Source organism: Nelumbo nucifera, chromosome 6 (genome assembly GCF_055504915.1).
Source record: "Nelumbo nucifera cultivar China Antique chromosome 6, China Antique-T2T, whole genome shotgun sequence".
Lineage (NCBI taxonomy): Eukaryota > Viridiplantae > Streptophyta > Magnoliopsida > Proteales > Nelumbonaceae > Nelumbo > Nelumbo nucifera.
Window position 1 is genome coordinate 24,535,849 of NC_142654.1, and position 13,595 is coordinate 24,549,443.

Consider the following 13,595-nt stretch of genomic DNA (forward strand, 5'->3'; position numbering starts at 1 on the left):
GGTAGGTCGCCTTGGCATTTTTCAAGCCAAAGGGCATAGCTTTATAATAGTATAGGTCAGTCTCGGTTACAAAGGAGGTTTTTTCTTCATCTTCAAGATCCATCTGGATTTGGTTGTAGTTGGAGTATGTGTCCATGAAACTCAATAACTTGATCCTTGAGGCCACGTCTACCAGTTTGAGGTCATTGTAGTCAATACATAGTCACCACTTCCCATTTGCCTCTTTAACGAGCACCATGTTTTCTAACCAGCTCAGGTAGCAATGGTCCTCCATGTTGAGGAGCTTCCCAACCTCCTCATCAATGGTCATCCACTACTTTGGGGCGAAGTTCCTCTTTATTTGCCTTACAGGTTAGTTTGGAGTACAAAGGTTCTTCGAGTTTTGACCCGATCTGTACCATCTTCTCGGGGTCGGTATCAGAGACCCACACCACGACAACTTTTTGCACTGAACGAGCTCGATCCTTGTGTTCTAGGAGTGGTTCTAACTCTGCTACCATAGATTGTTTGCCCTTTCCTATAAGGTTTGCCACGTAACACTTTATAGATTCCAATTGATCCCTCGGAACTATGCCGACCCCATAATCGGTCGAGAATTTCAAAGCAAGGTGGTATGTAGACACCACCGCTCGGAGGGCATGCAAGATAGGGCGTCCAAAGATGGCATTATATGGGGAACTGTTGTTGATGACAAGAAAGTCATGGTTGAAACTTACCCTATTCGGCGCGGTCCTTGCTGAAACCAAGATGTTGACTCTTCCCAATGGTCTAATGACATCCCCACTAAAATTGACCATATGCATGTTGGTAGGGACAAGATCCTCCTTACAAAGGTCCATCTTCTCGAAGGCTTCTAAGAATAGAATATCAAGTGAGCTACCACTGTCCACTAGGATTCTCTTTACCTCAAAATCGTTAATAACCAACTTGACAACAAGGGCGTCATCTTGCAGGTATTGCACTCCATGTGCGTTGTCGTTAGTGAAGGAGATCACTGGTTCGATGTTTGGCATCTTCGGCGGGTTCTCCTCTTCATTGACGAGGTCTTGGACAGCGGCCTTGCCAGGCGACAAGCTATAATTGGCCACAATGGAGCCATCAGTAATGATGTTAGTGACCCCTTTGATTGGTTGATTGGCTTCTTGGTTCCTCGGGGGATCTCTGGGTGGCTGGTCACTGGGTTTCTCTCTTTGCTAATCGACAACTTAGTCTTCTCTCTTGATGAATTGCCTTAGGTACCCTCCGCAGATTAACTCTTCACTCTTCAATTTTGTCCTTGAGGTTACAAAAATTCTCCATGTCGTGACCTCGCTTTCTATGGAAATGGCAATGCTGGTCCTGATTTCATTTGGATGGGTTGCTCTTCAAGTAGTCGACCGACTTGATCTCCATTAAGACCTCCCCTCTCCTCGCGTCTCAACAACGTGTAGTTCTGGTACTTCATCGGGGGAGTATGAGATTTTCGGGACGATGACCCAGAATGCCGAGTAGGTGATTGGGAACGTTGGGTAGGGGAGTTGGAACGCCTAGATGACCTACAATCCTGCTTGCCTCGCTTCCTACCTCCTTTAGTGTGATCCTCATCCTAGTCATCTTCCTCTCTACGTCTTTTGTTGTTGCTTTCTGCTAGGTCTTTTCGGGATCCGACTGCCTCTTCTACTTTGATGTACTTGCTAGCCTAATCAAGGAATTCCTCCATGGTAGGTGGGGGATTCAACTCGATCATCTAGCACAGGTTGGGGTGTTGGACGTCGTTGATCGCTGTGGTGAGTTGAACAGCAGGGTCAAGGTTCGAGACTTGAAACCTCTCTAGGTTGAACTATTTGATGTAGTCTTTGAGCGGCTGGTCTCAGTGTTGGATTACATTCATTAAACTAGAGGTGAACTTGGCAAAATGTGTGATGAACAGGTCGACAAACTGTCTCCACGTCTAAATGAGGCCTACGATCAACCTGTAGTACCACATTCGAGTTGTACCTTGGAATGTAGTCGAAAAGGTCATGCATAGGCTGGCCTTAGTAGCTCTGTTTAACTGCATTAGAGCCTAAAAGATCTCCACATGGTCGATAGGGTTGGTGGAACCGTCGTGGGACTCCAATGTCGAGGCCTTGAGGTCTTTGGGTCAAGAGGCTGCCAGGATCTTGGCCGTGAGGGACAAGGCCCGAGAGAATGGGGCCACAGTCGGAGTGCTAGACCTTGTCACCTCTTGGTCTCTCTCCATGCTCATCTGGGGGTCCTCCACTCGCGGGATGAGCCGTCTCCTTACGGGCTCATGTCTAGGGCGTCTCTTGTGCTTGTTTCTATTGGACTCAGGTGTCAATGTGGCATTGTCGATCCCAGTTGTGGTAGTCACTTTGCTAGTTTCCTCGTCAGAGATGTAGATTGTGTCTTGCACTTCAAAGGTCCAGGTCCTTGCTACAGTCGCCGAAAGGTCCTCTGGATGGCATTGGTCCTCTGGGGGTTAGCCGACATGTTCATGTTTCGGCTGGTGCCAAGTTCTCCGTTCGGTGTTGTGTCGGAAACTGCTAATTCTGAAGGGGAGCCTACGACGGCATTGGCCCGATAGTAGTGATATGTTGCTCCCAAGACTGCATGCACAAGTCCATATTCCTGATGTATCGCATGAGTTCCTGAAACTGGGCTTGGTCAACCTCAGTGGGAACTGAAGACGACTTGACCATTGGAAGTTTCCTTCGGTGGAGGTTCCTTCATTCTGAGAGTTTTTTGGAGATGGTGTAGACATGATCGTCGAAGTGCTTGGTTTGGTGAGAAGCTGAACTGGCTTTTCATTTAGATTTCCCTAGACGTCGCCAATTGATGATGCGCAAAATCGCATGCTTCCCTACTGGAGGACAGCTCGGACAATGTGGGTTGAGGTTGGCATACCAATCTTCAAGAGTGAGAGAGAATCAAAGTGTCTGGGGGTTTAGACCTGAGGTGAGCACTCCGATGCTTAAGTCAATCGAGCTAGTAGAGCAAGAGAGCAAGAGAATGAGAGTTATGTTTGCACTAGATTGTGCGTACCTAATAAAGGAGGGTCGAGTCTCTTTCATAGGCGTTGGGGTCTAAATTCCGTGTCTGAGATATCTGAGGATGATGGACCTTATCGGCCCGTTATCTTCGGGGCACGTCTCTCCCACGTTAATGGGGATCCTCATCTAGTCTATCCGAGTCGTATGGAGTTCGGGGTTGTCCACGTTTAGTGGGCGACGTCGGTCTTCAAGGTCCTTGACTTTCACTCCCGAGGTGGAAAATGCTTCCCTATTGTGGGGTTTTCGGTTGGTCTCCCTAGGTCGGTGTGCCATGTAGACCTGTTCATGGGTCGGGCCGAGTCGGGCTCGGGCTCGGGCTGGGCTTTCACTCTGCATTAATAGATTTTTCTAAGGCTCAAGCCTGAGTCCGGCCCGACCATCGGGCCTACAACTTGGGCCCGAGCTCAAAGTCTAGCTCATGCAGCTGCTATTGCTGAAACGACTGGAGAGAGAGTAAAAAATGTATATATTAAATTATTAATATATATATATTCTAATAAATATTATATATTTTATATAATATATAAAATACATATTATGTATCTTATAAAATATATAATGCTGAGTCGGGCCAGGCCGGGCTTTTTTGACAAATCCCGAGCCCAGCCTGAAACACAACCGGGCTTGCTGTTTTGGGCCCAAGGTCAGGCCCACAGGCCTAATTACATGTCTAAGACCAACCGGAGTGCGGGCCAGGCCGTCGGACTACCCGACCCCTGAACAGGTCTAATGCCATGTGTCGCTCGGCCAAATCACCCTCCCTCAGATATTGATGTAATTTCAAACAATAAAAGAAATTTGTCTTTCTCTAGAGCCCATCTCTGATCTCTCCTTCAACAACCCTCTCTCGTGGCAGAGAGATTTGACTCCCCCTTCTTCGGTAACAATCTCAATGTACCAGCCCATCACCACGTTCTTTGTTTTTTTCCCTTTTTTGTGTGTATCTTCTCCGCAGTAGCTCTGGCCGGTTCGTTCTTTCTTTCTTCCAATTCTGTGTTTTTGAGATGCATCGAAAATGAAATTTGCACTTCACGTTTGCACATCTAAAATGTGAAGGTTAGAAGCATGTCAACTATAGACTGGAGTTAAGCTCTGTTTTCAATTAATTTTTCACTCAACTATAACTAGTTTTCAGACTATCATTAATTCATTTGTAGCTTTGTTTGATATTTCGGATCAAGTACAACGATCATTGACAGGTTTGAAATAATCAATCAACACTTGCATTCTTCACCAAAATACAATTTGAGACTTGAGTCCAGGGTAAGTGAATGTTGTGAGCCCTGTTCTCTTTGAAAACTTTTGAATGTGTGTTGAGTGATGACTAGTTTATTTCAAATCCAAAGTTCTGCACCTCGAGAAGCAAATGCCTATTTTTAAGTAGTTGATCCATGCAAGTGTCTCAACAAAATTTCTATCTTGACTGACAGATTCTAAGAATTCGTTAACAAATAATTCAGAGGTTGCCTTTAATTACACGTTTTTGTGAAACAATTTCTCAACCTCAATTGTATTATTTTGACCTCTCTAGACTCTAATTCATGTAATTGGTTTTCAGTAACTATTCCTCTCTTTTTTGATAATGTCTATTTATAATCTTTGTCACAACTAAATTAACAAACGAAGAGTTTGGGTCAGGAGAACTCTGCTACAAGACTAGTATGGAAAGAAAGGGAAAGACAGGGAACCAATGCAAGGGTTAAAAGGATTTCCTTACCTCCCCCTTTCTTTCCTTACATTTTTCTTCAAACCAAACATAGCCTTAAGGAAAGGCTCCTTGCTCCTCTGAGATAATTTTAAGTAGCACCATTGCTAACCAAATAGGAAAAAATTTGCATATACACAAGCTTGTTTTAATCTCATCCAATTTTTGTTTTCATAGATTTTATACTCATTTGTTATAAGGGATGCTAGTTAGGATTCTTTTGTAATTTTAATTGATAGTCATTTCCTCATTTTGATATGCCATACTGCAAAGATCACTTAGAGCATGTTCTTAAAAGTTAAAATTAATAGTCATTTTCAGTGCTTATAGTATAGAACCAATTATTCTTTACTTTATCTTAGTACTGTTCTAAATTGTTTTAAACCTGGTCGGAAGATTTGAATCACTAGTCCAAAGAATCAATGGTGTTATCCAAACGTTATTTTTATTTTTATAGAACAGAAATTTGTTCCCGAGGAATAAAGTGCCAAACGCCTTAATTATTCCTCAAGAACCAGAAGCAGAATTCCTGTTTCGAATCAGGAATTTCCTCAATAATAGAAACTGGCAGGAATGATGCCAAACGGGCCCTTAATATACAAGAATAAGTTTAATTAATCATAGCATTATGTTAATAATATGAAGGTTGGTGCCTTACACTTATAGTCCTACATACAGCTAGGCAGATGCGCGACTGGTTTTAGGTTAAGGTGCACCCACAAAATGAATATGAGTGTGCCTTTCAAAACACTGAAATGAATATGAGTGTGAATTAGAGTGCCAATTGGGTGGGTTAAATAAGGATTGAATACCAACCCATCCATATTCATCCACCGACCCACCATGATCCATCATCAATCCTTGTTAAAGGGTCATAACCCATACTAACCTTAGACCCACTTGACCCATCTATATTGACCCTTAACCACCCTCACCTATAAATACAAAAATGAGTTGGGATGTCCCATATACCCGAAATAATAATTTTTAAGAAAAACATCTCTCTCTCTCTCTCTCTCTCTCTCGGTTGTCACATGGCAGACCCAAAAATAACAAATTTTTTAGAGGAACATCTCTCAAGACTGCCATGTAGCATAAATGGATTGGGGCAACCCGTATACTCGAAAATAACAATTTTTGAGGAATAATCTCTTTCAAGGATGTCACGTGAAAGAACCAGGCCGGGTTGACTCGTATACCTAAAAAAACAATTTTGAGAAAATCATCTCTCTTAAGACTGTCGTGTGACAGAGACAGGTTGGGTTGTCCCGTATATTCGAAAAAACATTTTTGAGAGAGTCATCTCTCTCAAGACTGCCATGTGACAAAACGGGTCAAGTCAACCCGTATACCTGAAAATGCAAAAATTATAGATAAATATAGAAAATAGCAGAAAATGCAAACAATACAAAAAAAATATATATATAAACTACCAGAAAATTGCAGAAAATGCAGAACTTTTGTAGAAAAAATCAGAAAAAATGCACAAAAATACCAGAATTTTCAGAAAATTACAAAAATGTAGAAAAATACTAAAAAAATATAGAAATTGCAGAAAATAGCAGAAAAACTATAGAAAATGTAAAAAAAATGCATAACTTTTATAAAAGTACTTATGCAAAAGTGCTTTCATAAAAGTGTTTTCGTGTAAAAGTACTTTTGTAAAAGTGCTTTCGTAAAAGTACTTTTATAAAAAGTGCTTTTATGCTTTCATAAAAGTACTTTCATAAAGTGTTTTCGTATAAATGTGCTTTTGTAAAAGTGCTTTCGTAAAAGTACTTTTCATAAAATTACTTTATAAAATTGCTTTTGTAAAAGTGCTTTTCTGTAAAATTGCATTGAACACGAAGTTGATAAAATCCATTTTATTTCATTTTTAATTACAAAATGAAATGTGGAATGATGGTTTGGAATTGTAATGAGATGTGAACACACTAGGAGGCTTGAGTTTGAGTCACTTTCACAAAAGCACTTTTATAAAGTAATTTTACGAAAAGTACTTTTACATGAAAGCGTTTTTATAAAAGTATTTTTATAAAAGTACTTTTATGAAAGTATTTTTATGAAAGTACTTTTATAAAAGTATTTTTACGAAAGTACTTTTATAAAAATACTTTTACAAAAGCACTTTTACATGAAAACACTTTTTGAAAAAACTTTTATGAAAGCATAAAAGCACTTTTATGAAAGCAATTTTATGAAAGCATGCTTACAAAAGTACTTTTACACAAAAACACTTTCATAAAGGTACTTTTATGAAAGCATAAAAGCACTTTTACGAAAGTACTTTTATGAAAGAACTTTTGAGGAAGTACTTTCATAGAAGTACTTTTATAATTTATGAGAGCACTTTTATAAAAAATATGCATTTTTTTTGCATTTTTTGTAATTTTTTGCTATTTTCTACATTTCCTGTAATTTTTGGTATTTTCCATGTTTTTTTGAAAATTTATGGTTTTTTCGCATTTTTTATTTTGTGCTTTTCTACACAATTTTTGCATTTTTCTGGTGTTTTCATGCATTTCCTGCAATTTTTTGGGTTTTTTTTTGCATTTTTTTGTAAATTTTTGTATTTTCTGAATTTCTGCTATTTTTTGCATTAATCTACAATTTTTGCATTTTCAGGTATACGGGTTGACTTGACTTGTTTTTGTCACGTGGTAGTCTTGAGAGAGATGATTCTCTCAAAAGTGTTTTTTTTTTTTTTTTTTTTTTTCTGGGTATACGGGTTAACCCGACCTTATTCCTTTAGGTGGCATCCTTGAGAGAGATTATTCTCTCAAAAGTTGTTATTTTCGGGTATACGAGTTGCCCCAACCCATTTCTGCCACGTCACAGTCTTGAGAGATGTTCCTCTAAAAAATTTGTTATTTTTCGGCTATACAGGTCGACCTGACCCATTTATGCTAGGTGACGACCTTGAGAGAGAGATGTTCCTCTTAAAAATTATTATTTCGAGCATACAGGCCGTCCCGACCCATTTTTTGTATTTATAGGTGAAGGTAGATGGGTTAGTATGGGTGAGGGTGGTTAAGGGTCAATATGGGTTGGTCAGGGTGGGTCAAGGTTATGGTGAGTTGTGACCTTTTAACAAGGATTGATGATGGGTCATGGTGGGTTGGTGGGCCAATATGGGCGGGTTGGTATTCAACACTTACTCAATCCAACCCAACCCACCCATTTGCCACTCCTAAACACAACCCATCATGATCTTAATGGGTACCCTCGACCCAACTCACCCTGACCCTTTTCCACTAACCCTAATGGGTTACTTGACCCATATTAACCCGCCAATAGAATGGGTGGGCTCCAATGTGGTTTGGGTGGGTCAAATGGGTTGGGGTCAAGATTGGCAGTCCTAAGTGTGAAGACACCAATATATGGGTGTTGATCGACATTTTCCTAACTTCTACAGAATGAAGTTTTAAATCATGTGAGCATTCTATGTTCTTTTCCTTAATATGGGTGATTAAATTCATATTATTGTTGTAGATTTGCTTTCAAACACTGGGAATTCAAGACCGTGGTCATGTATATATCTTTATTTTTTGCAATTCTGTTGTCATATATATTTCTCTTCTCATGGTGTACCTATAACGATGTGAGGATGGTCTCCTTTCTCCCCCAGCCATTCTCAATCTTGTGTGTTTATTTTTTATTTTTTATTTTTAAAATTGAACAAAACCTAATTGTCCCATTCTACATGTCAATACCGACAATAATGAAATTTATAGTAAGAGGGAAATCCGTCGACTTTAGAAATCGTGAGGGTTCAAGTCCCTCTATCCCCAATCTATCCCCCCAAAAGGCCCATTTTATTCCCTAACTATTTATCTTATCCTCTTTTTTGGCAACGGTTCAAAAAAAATTAGTTATGCTTCTTATTCACTCTACTCTTTCACATTCACAAATGGATCCGAGCATAAATGTTTATCTCTTAGATCGTGGAACTTTTTTTTGACTAAAATACCCTTATTAATGAATCTGATCCCTCTGTAATTGTGAAGGCAAAAAATGTAATTTGAACTACTATTTTTCACCTCATTTAATTAAATCTCATAAAATCTTTCATTTAAAGTAGAGAGTGCAAAAGTTTTATTTGACTAACATATCCCTATTTTGAATTTGATCCCTTTTGAATTGTGAGGGAGAAAAATGAAAATGGAATTACTACTTTTCACCTCATTCAATTCCCTCTCATTAAATCATTTATTTTAGGAGTTTTTTTCTCACTAATAGATACTACTAATTATATCTATATTCAATACTTCAATACATACTTTTTTAATTGACCTAAAAATGAAACTATTTTCTTATTTGGTGATGGGTTAGTAGTTTTACCTTTTGGGACAAATGTGTTAACCCTTGATGTTAGAACTAAATGATAAAAATAAAAAAAAAGCACAAATACTAAAACATAGAAAATCCCTAATATCGTATATCAATCATATTAAGGAAAAATAAGTAGAAAGTAACAAGAATCATTTTTATTGATGATAAAAAATTAATTACAAAATTTAAAACTGATTTAAAAGTTAAATTGTTTTCCTATTTGGTGGTGGGTCAAAAGTTGAACCTTTGGGGTCAAATGCGTTAACCCTTGACATCATAATTAAATAAGGGCGAGAACTATATAAGTGGAGTTCAAATCTCTTAGTAGATGCCAAGAAGAAAAATTCTTCACTACCTTAGATACATCTTTCCTGCCTAATAATGTCCTATGAATATTGGAAAAAGAAGTTTGGCATTCCATTTGGGTCAGGAGCTTTCCTCATGGCCATCTGAAAACAAGGCCTCCTCCATTTTCATCTCCATGACTTCTTTCTCTAATCAATCATTCACCTTCGATGACACTCGAGTTGTTAGGCAGTCTATATCATCCCTTATTGAAGGTCTTTTTTTTTTTCATACAGTTTTTACATTTTCTCCACAAATAATTTCATTTCCATGTCCCTTAAGCCGATCACCTTTGTTGTTTTTTTTTGCTTACTCCATTTTTAGCTCTTCTCCTAAAAAAAATTAGTATTATTATCACCATAATTAAGCAATTTGACTATTGATTTCTGAACCCATAAAATTTCTTCTCATCTTAACACAGTTTCATGTTCCTACTAAATGTCTTTGACTTTTGTCCCATAAAACTCTGATCGGGCCAATTTTAGCTAACATCAAAATACCTTTGAGATAATTCACTTATTTATATATCAAAAAAAAAAACATTCTTATTCGACTTCTCAAAAGAGTTTTGAAGGAAGCCATACTTTCTACCCAATTAATACTGGTTTGATCCTCCAATCTCTGTACCAAACATCCTGGACCACCCTCCCTCCTACTATCTTCATGATCGGTCCACATCTTTTTGAAGTGGAAAATTCTTCTAAACTTCTAGATTTGGTTGAGTAACCAGCAAAAATTGAACATGATTAAAATCCATTATAACAACTACTTGAGTAATAGCCATTTCAAACCTTATCTTCCACTCCATTGTGGCTAAGGCCCGATCTTGTTCTTCTTCTATGTTTTCTAAATTATCCCTTCCATTGGTCTAGGTGAATCTTGGGCCATTACTTTCTATATTTGTTAAACCCCATAGATTACTTTTTTTTTTTAATCACTTCTCTTTGGACATCTGCCTCCCTCCTTTTCTTCCCTTCTCAAACCAAAATTAAAATCCCCTCTAGTCACAATCAGGGAATCTCACTTTTTGAGATACATCTCCCCATTAATCAATAGGGATATCCTTTTTAGACTCATTATTAGGTTCACCATATATGAAAGTACAACACCAGTCACCTTATCATAAAAAAATAAGGAGAAGTACACTATAGCCCATTGCAGAATTCTGAAATTACAGTCCTCATAGTTTACTAGTAACCCCCTATAAACCACATCCTGTCCATGGATTTGGCATCAATCCACGGTCAGGATTCGTCCCACCTGTACAGAAAAAAAATACAAGTGTGAATATACCTAGGGCGGACACCAAGGATTTTTAGTTTTATGGTGGGCTTCCAAAAAGAGTTAGATCCCATGGCCTACCAATAGAACCCACCCCACCCTTCCTAGTTCCAAAGAAAATTAAGTTGTTTCTTACAAATTAAAAAAACTTACTTTCATTTCCATGGGAAAAAGGATATCAATTTTTTTTCCTTCTCTAGAGTCTCCTTTGCTACTTAAACTGTTAAGATAGACCTAACAAGTTGATAGTTCTAACCTTTTTTTTTTTGTATTGATTATTCGCCTTTTGCCCCCAATAGGGGCCCTAATTCAATTTATATGGCATAGTACCACACTTTTTTATCTAGCAATATTATACTCTTCTCAAACGTGGATTTGGAGTCGTTAGTAACGGTGCTCAAAACCACATATCGTCTAGGGCTTACCCAGTTACGTGCCAACTGAGCCACCACTTGGTTGGTTGATAGTTCTAGCTTAGAATCTCCATTTCACCCTTGGTGGTTATTCCGGGACAACCACCTTAACCTAATCATCCTTGACAACTGCTTTTAAGAATCCTAAATTATTTTCTTTTTCTTAAAATTTGGTTCCATTATCCATGGGAGCCATACAACGACTAAAACAACACTTAGTCCTGCCATTGTTAGTTTCTTTTACGATATCATTTTCCAACGTCTTGGCCCAGCTAAAATCTTCCGACTTAGTATATTTGCATGACCAATGCACAGTGTGGTGGGTTTTGTTCTCACTCCCCAAGTGGGTATGCCCATAAAAAAGATTTCTATTTGAATTGGACAAGATAGATAAATTTTTACACCCTAGAAATAAAAAAAAATACAACATTTAAAACATACACAAGCCATTCAGCAGCTAACAATAAAACCTAATGAAACTTACACCTAAATTTGCTAAAGCTAACAAAGTAATCGCATCATTCAATGAAAGGACTACCACTACCACACTTCCATCCTTTCAGTCATTTTTGAGTCGCTTGATTTAATAAACTGTTTTTCAAATTGGATTTGATTTTCTTAGATGGTGTTTGGTTTTATTACCATTTATCTGAAAAAATAAAAACAGGTTAACCACCTACGTATTACTCTAGTGGAATTTGAAATGTTATTTGATTAAACCATTTATTAAATGATTTTTTTCTCAAGTTGTGTGAGAGCTTTCTACTGGAGAAACATCTTTTTTAGGTTTCCCCTAAAAGACGTTTCTCCTGACACTAAGTTATCTTTTTTCTTTTTTTTTTTTTCAATATTCAGCTTATGTGATGCCTAATGTCGTCTAATAATTGTCAAATACATTTTTAGGATCCTTCCAAGTCTAAACTTTAAGTATATTATATTAAAAAGATATAATATTTTATATTATTATATATGTTATAGGTTATATAATGAAAAAAAAATATATGTTGCATTTTATGAGCCATGCTGAGCTAGAAATGATCACCTCTAGAGAGAAAATTTTCAATCTTGAATAACCTCCTGCCCAAGACCAATTAAAGCTACCTGAGCCCATCCTATATTTCATTGGGCCCAAGGTCCATGTGCAGGGATGGGCTTTGGTTGATCTTTTAACTCAATCAACCCATCCAATTTACGCCCGTTATCATAGACTTACTTGCCTTGGTCTCACATTCTCACTCACGCCCGTTAGGCCGTTATTCCCCTCTCTGGACTCTACCTTGTTTCTTTTTTCTTGCACGTGCCAGTTTCACAGGAGGGTGGAGTGGAGTTCCATACTTCCCATCGTGCATTTCACCGTTTCGAGCTTTTTTTCGGAATTGTCGCATGGCTTCCAGCGTGGAGCGCAAGATGAGAATCCAACACAGACTGATGTCCTCTCCTTTACTAATACTAAGAACGAGGAAACAGCACTAGCGATGGATTCCTGTGGAGATGAGTGAATTTTCACTGTTTTAGGCTTGGAGTAGGTTTATTTATTCTGTTTAACTTGTTCTTCTTTCACTCAGCTAGTACTTTTCCAAGTAATCTTCATTTTTGCCGGTTGCTGCTTCTCCGTCTCGATGGAAACCTTTTTGCTACAAGAAAAATACCGCTGTGACCGGAGAAAACTCCTCGATTTCATTTTGTCTGCAGGATTAATCAAAGAATTTCGAACTCCTAGCGGTCCTGTCGGGTTGTCGGCCGTTGATTTGGATAAAATTAGCGTTGATTACGTGCTCGAGTGCATCGGATCAGGTCCTTTTCTTCGTATTTTACTTTACTTGGTTTATTACTTGATGGGTGGGCTTAGAATAGCTAACGCATTATTATTGCTTGCAGGCGGGGTACTGGATCTTTCTGAAGCGACTAAGAAGTACAACGATGAATTTCGTTATCCAGCTATGGTAGTTATTCATTTTTGTTGGTCCAATTGCCATTTACTCAAGCTCAAAAATGTCGTGAGAAAACTTCTTCTATTGATAACTCTGGTCTCTCTGAGTCGATAGAATTGGTAACTCTGAAATGTACGGTGTGTTTTGTATACTTTATATGATGATGAAATTTGTATCCTGTTGTTTGTGATAAATTGGTGTATGTAAACATGTTAAGGGAATTGCATTATGTCAATTAGTTGTAAGAAAGGCAGCTAACTGGGAAAGAAGAATAACTACATTGAGTCCACACTGAACTATAGTTGTCGAGGATGATTGAGGAATGATAACATAGACAACAGAATGCACATGCAGATGCTTGTTTCTGATTGGACCCTTGTCACTCTCAGAGTACGTTGAAGCTAATGCTTCTATATGGTTAGGTTGTATGAACTCTTGGAATCTCTTATTATCGAGGGGCAATGCCTCTAAAGTTTCTTCTTTTTCTGTTGATCATTGGCAATGTCTGTAATGTTTTGACCCTGTGACCTCAGAAACGTCCATGTCTTCAGCATAA

The 13,595-nt window shown here is 38.2% G+C and overlaps 1 protein-coding gene across 13 annotated transcripts in view; it reads left to right on the top strand.

The window, feature by feature from the left end:
- The first annotated feature begins 12,406 nt into the window (after positions 1-12,406).
- LOC104612733 (DNA topoisomerase 4 subunit B (DUF810)) overlaps positions 12,407-13,595 on the top strand; it is a 100,201-nt gene continuing 99,012 nt past the window's right edge. For 7 of the 13 annotated variants that reach the window (XR_016077284.1, XM_019200334.2, XM_019200331.2 and 4 more), the window contains exons 1-2: positions 12,637-12,902; positions 12,987-13,105. Coding sequence is in view for 11 of the 13 variants with exons in the window: in XM_019200334.2 (XP_019055879.1) it covers positions 12,728-12,902; positions 12,987-13,105 (294 nt within the window). In the remaining 2 variants the exon portion in view is untranslated. The other 6 variants (XM_019200335.2, XM_088889496.1, XM_019200333.2 and 3 more) reach the window with 4 other exon arrangements.